Source organism: Meleagris gallopavo, unplaced genomic scaffold (genome assembly GCF_000146605.3).
Source record: "Meleagris gallopavo isolate NT-WF06-2002-E0010 breed Aviagen turkey brand Nicholas breeding stock unplaced genomic scaffold, Turkey_5.1 ChrUn_random_7180001957527, whole genome shotgun sequence".
NCBI classification, from domain to species: domain Eukaryota; kingdom Metazoa; phylum Chordata; class Aves; order Galliformes; family Phasianidae; genus Meleagris; species Meleagris gallopavo.
The window spans coordinates 20,185-27,641 of record NW_011217682.1 but is presented as its reverse complement, the minus strand read 5'-3'; the positions used below and the strand labels follow the sequence as shown (position 1 = coordinate 27,641).

Sequence of the window (7,457 nt, the reverse complement as noted above, 5' to 3'; positions counted from 1 at the left end):
TCCTTTCCCCTCCTTTCCCTTCCCCTCCTGCCCTTCCTTTCCCTGCCCTGCTATTCCTTCCCCTGCCCTTCCTCCCCTTCCCCTCCTGCCCTTCCAGAGAGGAGTGCAGTTTCTCTCCAGACTGATAGCAGCACAGCACCCAGCAGTTTCACACTGACCCTTGGGGCACAGACAGGATGGGAAACCACTCTGCACCCCGCAGGGCCCCACTGGCAGCAGCCACGAGCTGAGCACACCCCCCTCCCTCCACCGGGTGCGTCGCCCTTCCCACCCCCACACAACATTTATTTGCAGAGGTTCTCAGGCTGGTCCACGCACCATAGTGCCAAGCAGCCTCCAGGAGCTTGGAGGCTCTGCACCATGACAGGCTTCCGAGGGCTGATTGGTTTCTTTGACAGATATTCCCCTCCCGTCTCCACACCCTGACACACTCACACGCCTTGGAGGCGGTGGGACGGCAGCTGTGCCATCACAAGGGTGACACACAGCCTCACAAGAGGACAAAACCCACAGCTCTGTGGTGGCCCAATACAAAACGTCTCTGCCTCTGCAGCCATCCTGCACCCCACCCCATCCAAACAAACGGCACTAAAGGAAAGGAAACCCACAGAACCACAGCTGCGTGCAGCGCAAAGCCGACACTTCTGCCATCCGCAGCTCAGCTGCCCCTTCTGCCACCAACAAACCGTCTGACAGAACCCCAGCAGTCAGGGGGAGCCCAGCACTGTGCCCACTCTTAGTGCACACCAGGGGTTCCTTCACCAGGCGACGCTCTTACCCAGATCCCCGAGGTAAACCAGGCATCGGTGGCACGCCATCTGCGCCCACTCCATCTCCTTCTCCGACGCAGACACGGGTTTCTTGCAGCCTACAAGTGGGAGAAACGTCAAGTCAGCACAGCACCGGGGAAAGGCAGCTGGAATGGCACACGAGGGGCCCACACTGCTGCCTGAGACACCTGATGTCACACTGGGTGACCAAAGATCTGCTCAAATCGTGCTGCTGGCGGCTGCCTGTGCTGAGATGGGAGAACAACAGCCAGCTCCTGCCTACAAGCCACGTGGCAGCGCAAACACCGTGCTGAGCACATGCTAATTATGCCTGGAAAGAGGCTGACGTTGTTAGTGTGGCTAACGAGGAATTTGGAGGAGAGAATTTGGAGGAGAGCTGGTGTCCCCACCATCAGCAGTGGAGCAGATTTTTTGCATTCGGGATGGGATCAGGATTTAGGATTGGGCAAGCAAGAAGGAAGGAAGAGAAGGGAGAAGAAAAAATAGAAGTCTTGATGGTACAGCGGTGCTGCAGCCACCTCCAGGAAAAGGAGAGCAGCCAGGTCAGCACCAAGGAGGCACTGAGGCTCAGCCCTGCTGCTGCCTGCTGCCCCAGCTCCTGCAGGATGGAAATCTCTCAAGAGGAACCCCAGAGGGAGGCATCAATCAGCCCGCAGTCGGAGCTCCTTCCTCTTGGCTTAGGTTGGAGGAGTGGGACCGAAACCCCAACCATCTTGTCTGGATGCGCGATGTCACACCTTACCGACCGTGTTACCTATTTGTCTCCCGTGCCACACTGAGCGCAGAGCTGGAACCAGCCACGAGACATCCTGCTGCTGAGGGCAGGGTCCCTGCTGAGACACCGCCTGCTCTCTTACAGGAGCTCCCTCACCTCCGAGACCCAACCTCGCCTCTGAGACCCAACCTCGCCCCCAAGACACAGAGGATGCCAGCAGCCCCGTACGCTTGCAGAGCTGACACTGAGCACAGCCTGATGGTGAGCAGCCACCCCCCACCCGTCTTCATTAACTCTGTGCAGCCACATGTGTTCCTCCTGAGCCCCATCTACAGCTGCCACCACCAAACGCTTCCCTACGGACCTTCCTGAGGTGTTCTCTCAGTCTGTTCTAAGGAGCTGGCCGGGAGAAATACGGAACTAAAGGATCATCCCGTGGATGCTGAACTGGACTGGCCAGCCCAGGGGAGGACCCGAGGGGTGGCTGCACTCAGAGCTGCCATTGGTGTCACTGACCTCTGTAGGTGACACAGAGGGATTGGATGCACCCTCAGCAATTTGCAGCCACACGCCAGAGGGAAGGGAGCAGTGCAGAGGGAGCTGGGCAGGCTGCAGAGGAGGGCACGGCCAACCTCATGGAGCTCAGCAAGGCCAAGCACAGCGTCCTGCAGCGGGGCCGGGGCAGCGCCAGGCGCAGACACAGAGAGCTGCCCTGAGGGGAAGGGTCTGGGGGTGTTGGTGGATGGAGGACTCAGAGTGAGCCAGCAGCGTGCGCTCCCAGCCCAGAAAGCCGGCGGGATCTGGGGCCGCACTGAGGGAAGCGGGGTGAGGGGCATCTGCCCCTCTGCTCTGCTCTCCCAAGCCCCCACAGGCAGCACTGCACCCAGCTCTGAGCCCCAGCACCAGGAGGACACCAAGCTGTCAGAGCGGGCCCAGAGGAGCACCGTGGAGGTGAGGATGGAGCATCACCCCAACGGGGACAGGCTGAGCTGCGTAAGGGAAAGCTCTGGGGGGACCTTACAGCCCTGCCAGGACCTGGAAGGGGCCGACAGGAAAGCTGGGAAAGGACTTTTGATAGGGGCACGTAGCAACAGGACAGGGGAAATGGTTTTAAGCTGGAAGAGGGCGGATTTAGAGTAGATATCGGGGACAAACGCTTTACTGCGAGAGTGGGGAGATAATGGGTCAGGTTGTCCCCCTCCTTGGAAGCGCTCAAGGTTGGCGGGACGGGGCTGTGAGCAGTCTGGTCCAGCTAGAGCTGCCCTGCCAGCAGCAGAGTTGGAACCGGACCGCCTTAAAGCCCCCGTCCCACCCCAACCACCCCACAATCATACAAAGCCGCCGCCCACGACGCCCCCCACGAGCACCCACCCATCAGCGGGTCCGTCACGTGCGTCCAGTCGATGCAGCACTGCAGCTCCAGCTGGTAGTGGGACTGGATGTAGAGCAGCAGGTGCTGGTAGAACCCGATGCCGGCCACCAGGTGGGTGCGGTAGGCGCACTCCAGGGCGCTGCGGCTGTGGATGTGCTGCGGAGAGAGAAGCCACGAGGGGTCATCGGGTGGAGGTAAAAATGCAGCTGAGGAGGAGGCGAGACAGCAGGCAGCTCTGCTGTGACCCCCAGCGTGCCTCCCCTGCTGGGCTGCACTTTATCTGCTGTGTTTCTAAGGAGGAAAGATGCCTGCAGTGACAAGTAAGAAATGAACAGCAGAAGCGTCTCGCTGGAGGCTTAATGGCATCCCCACCACCAGATCGCTGCGGGACACCGTGCTGCCTCACACAATGGGGAGAGGGAGTATTTCTGTGCCACCAGTGCCGGGGGGAAAGAAATCTGTGCCGGCAAAGCCGTGTCAGAACATCCTGGCACTCATTTTACATAGGAAACGTGCCTCGTGAATTTGGGAAGGCAGAGAGCGCGTTATGGTGGGATGCACTCCGCAATGAAACCACCCCGGCGACTGTGAAGAGTTACTGCCCTCAGCTGAAGAAAACTGCAGCAGAGAACGGCTGGAGAGCCCAGCACAGAGCCACAGAGATGGGGAAGGGAGCGGAGCATCGCCGTGCTGAGGAGGGGCTGCAGGTGGAGGAGGCCGAGGGGGGACCTCATGAATGGGGTCCATCTGTGAAGGCTGAGCGCCGGGAGGAGCCGGGCTCTTCTCAGTGACACCCGACGGCAGCACGGGGCAGTGGGTGCCTGCAGGGACGTGGGAGGTCCTGCATCAGCGTGAGAGAGAACTCCTTCATGGCGACGGGGACGGCACTGAGCTGCCCAGAGGGGCGGGGGTCTCCTCTGCAGGCGTTCCCAACCACCTGGGTGCGCTCTGGGTGCCCCGGTCCGGGTGCTGCTGCCCCGGGTTGGGCTGGGTGAGCTTTCCAGGTCCCTCCCAATCCCTGACATCTGTGCTTCTGTGAAAACTCAGCCGTCAGCTCCACTCGCACCCAGCAGCGCTTGGTGCTCACAGCACATCTCCAAGCGGAGGAACCTCTTAACTCAGCCTGACCCACGGCCCAGCTGCCCACCCCACCCCGCGATACCTGCCTTCTTATTCGTCTTGATGAGTTGGATAACTTCATAGTAAACCTTTCTCCAGAGCAGCTCTTCCGCTTTTCTGCCATAATCCACGGGATGCAAGAACATCAGCTTCACGCACAGCTCCCGCAGCCTGGAGACAGCAAGGAACGATGCCTTCAGCCACGGCAGCCCCACACAGCACCACCCCGAGCTCCCCGCCCAACCTACTTGTTCCTCAGGCTGATGTTCTCGGGCTTGAACACCTCCTGGTACGCCGCCTTATTGCCGAGGATGAGATCCAGGCGGTGCACGGCCTCCACCACCGCTCTGCAAAGCGACGCACAGGCAGCACAGGTCAGCACAGCGATTCGCTGCCATTATTTCCCCAGCTGTGGAATCCCTGAGCCCACCTGCCGCCCTCCCACCGCACTGCGCTCGTTGCTTCGTGCAATCTACTTTGAAAAGCTTCTGGGGGAAGAACAGAGCACGGCTGCACCAAGGGAAGGCTCTGCTTTGGGTCGGCTGCTGCACCCATCCGTCTGTCTGCTCCTCGGTGCCCACCGAGGCTCCACCGTCCCCAAAGGCCCCCAGGCTCACCAACAGCTTCCAACCTCAGCAATTAATTAACACGCTAACGTGTGCACGCTCGGTTGTGCTGGGAGGCTAAAGGAGGAATTGTTTCCAACAGTCACGATGGGGAAGGTCGCACCTCCACCAATTCCTGCTCCTGACGGAGGACGGCACCTCGTGTGCCACCAACGCCTTCAGTTCTGCACATGCAGCTCCTAAAGACCTCGGGGTGACGCCCAGCACAGAGGAACACGAAAACAATCCAACACGAGATGTCCAACGAGCTCTTCGTACCAAGAGGGCAGCACCCAGCCCACGCCCGAGGGCAATAAGCCCACTCCTCACACACCGTCACCATCCGCCTCCTCCTTTGGGACCCTCCGTGCCCAGCATGAGCCACCGAAGCCTGCAGAACCTTGGGGTGCTGGTGGGGGGCAGTGGGCCAAGAGCCAGCAGCGTGCTGCCCCCTCCCTGCAGCCCTAACCTGCTGGTGAGCCTCACCTGTGTGCAGGAGCAGCTCCTCCTGGTTGCCATGTCGAGGCACACACGAGATGAGGAGGTGATGAGAGATGTGCAGCACTGAGGGCAGACCTTGCCTGACCCACCTGACAGCCTTCTGTGATGGACTGACAGACATCAGACAGATGGATGTCATCTACCTGGAGCTCTGCAAAGCCTTCACGTGGACCCTCACCACATCCTGCCCTCTAAATTGCAGAGGTGTGCGCTGGGAGGATGGGCTGTTCGATGGATCGAGGTGGGCTGTGAGCAGAGGGCTGAGATCAGCGCCTCCGGCACAAGGACACAGAACTGTTGGGACGGGTTCACAAAGGCTGAGCACCTCTCCTGGGAAGGAAGGCTGAGGGAGACGGGCTCGTTCAGGTTGGAGAGGAGAAGGCTGTGGGGAGAACTCATTGCGGCCATCCAGTTCTCAAAGGGAGCATATAAACAGGAAGGGAAACGGCTGCTGACATGGGCTGATAGCGACAGGACAAGGGGGAACGGTTTTCAACTGAGACAGGGGAGGTTTGGGTTGGATATGAGGAGGAAGTTTTTCACCCAGAGGTGGTGAGGCACTGGAACAGGTTGCCCAAGGAGGCTGTGGATGCCCAGGGCATTCAATGGGGAGGCTGGAATGGAGGCATTCAAGGCCAGGCTGGATGTGGCTCTGGGCAGCCTGGGCTGCTGGTTGGTGGCCCTGCACACAGTGGGGATGAAATGAGGCGATCCTGAGGATCCTTTTCAGCCTGGGCCATTCTGTGAGTCTATGATGTGATTCTGATGCCATGCCAAAGGAACCGTGCTGAAAACCAAGCCAGCACAAAACACTGGAGACTCACAGAGGGAAAACACAGCAGCTCATCCACACCTCAAAAGCCCTTCAGCCAAGGGTATCTGAAACCTCCCCTGTTTGCACAGAACCGGGCAGAAGAGGAGGAATACAGGGAAGAATCCTGCCATGATTGGACGTCCCAGAGCTGCACCAAATTCTTGGGAAATAACGATGAAGAAAACCAAGAGCAGAGTTGAGCTGCACACAGAGCTCTGCTGCCAACTCGGCTGCCTGCTGCAGCTCTCCCAGGATCCGAAGCTCCTTTGCAAACAGCCCAAATCTCTCAATAGCAAGCAGAGCTGCCAAGAGAGGTGCCTTATTCCCCCTGCACCGGGCTACTGAAAGAACTGAGGATGGAAACAGGCCGGTGCTCCTCGGCCGTGCAGAAACTGATCTCGAGCATCTCCCCTTGCCCCGATATCCTGGGATGGGGCCACACGGCCTCATTTTGGGGTAAAACCTGAGGTTTATCCGGCCAGGAAGAATTAAACGGCAAAGATTGCTGTAAGAAAGCCCTCACCTCATCCTACCACCTCAGTGCTCAGGCAGGGATGCTCCGGCACCGTTCAGAGGTACGCCAGGAAGCGATCGCTGCCCGCATCCAGGGGGAACAGAGAGCAGAACAGAGCCTGAGCCACGAGGAAGGCACCGAACCGAAATGTGGGATGGAAGGGACGGAAGGATGAGCCCAACATCAGCAAGCAAAAGCCAATGGGCCCTGCTGGAAAAGGCCTCCTGCCTTTACCACCCCCTGCTCATCCCTGAGACCGCAGCACCGCTCTGAAACTCAACCACGGCGCTGCTTTACTGACAGAGGGAGCGGAGCAGAGCGGAGCAGGGCGAGAGAGCAGAGCCCACCCAGGAGGCCCACGGCCATCCCGCCCCCACCACAGCCCCCCACATCACCCCACCTCCTGTGTCCCCTCACCATCACATCCTCCTTCCTCCACCCCACACCCTGACCCACCTCCCTGGTCCCCCATGCACCCCGATCGCCTGTTACCCCTCACCCTTTCCTTGGATCCCGCTGCCTCCTCCTCTCCCCCCTCGCTCTCTCCTCCACCTCCTTTTGTTCCCACTCCTTCCCAACCTCCTTCCCCACACCCCCTGACCCCAGTTTCCTTCACCCCAATCTCCCTCAATCTGTCACCTTCCTCTTCGCCTCCAGATCTCTCCCGAACCCCATTACCTTCTTCCCCCTTTCCCCAACCCTTCCCTTCATCCCTCCATCTCCTTCTCCATATTCCCTCCTTTCCCACACCCCATAACCCCTCCAGGGTCCCCCCCCGCTCCCCATCTCCTCCCCCACACCTATGGATCATCCTTAAGTTCACCCCCAGTTTCCTTCACTCCAAACCTCCCATCTGAAATCCCACCGCCCTCCCCACTTTCCCCCACATCTCCTCTCCTTCCCCTTCCCACCCCTCATCTCCCCTTCCCCCACATCCCACATCTCCCCTCAGTACATTTCCTTCACCCCAAATCGCCCTTAAATCCCCACTCCCTTCCCCCACATCTCCCCTAAATCCCCCCACTT

The 7,457-nt window shown here is 59.6% G+C and overlaps 1 protein-coding gene across 1 annotated transcript in view; it reads right to left on the bottom strand.

Annotated features, from left to right (window-relative positions):
- Positions 1-4,344, bottom strand: part of SMG5 (SMG5 nonsense mediated mRNA decay factor) — an 8,525-nt gene extending 4,181 nt beyond the window's left edge. The window contains exons 1-4 of the mRNA XM_019611877.2: positions 4,246-4,344; positions 4,045-4,168; positions 2,878-3,034; positions 779-868 (exon numbers count right to left, since the gene is read on the bottom strand). Coding sequence (XP_019467422.1) covers positions 779-868; positions 2,878-3,034; positions 4,045-4,143 — 346 coding nt within the window. The 5' untranslated portion in view covers positions 4,144-4,168; positions 4,246-4,344. The remainder of the gene's footprint in view (positions 1-778; positions 869-2,877; positions 3,035-4,044; positions 4,169-4,245) is intronic.
- Positions 4,345-7,457: the final 3,113 nt, after the last annotated feature.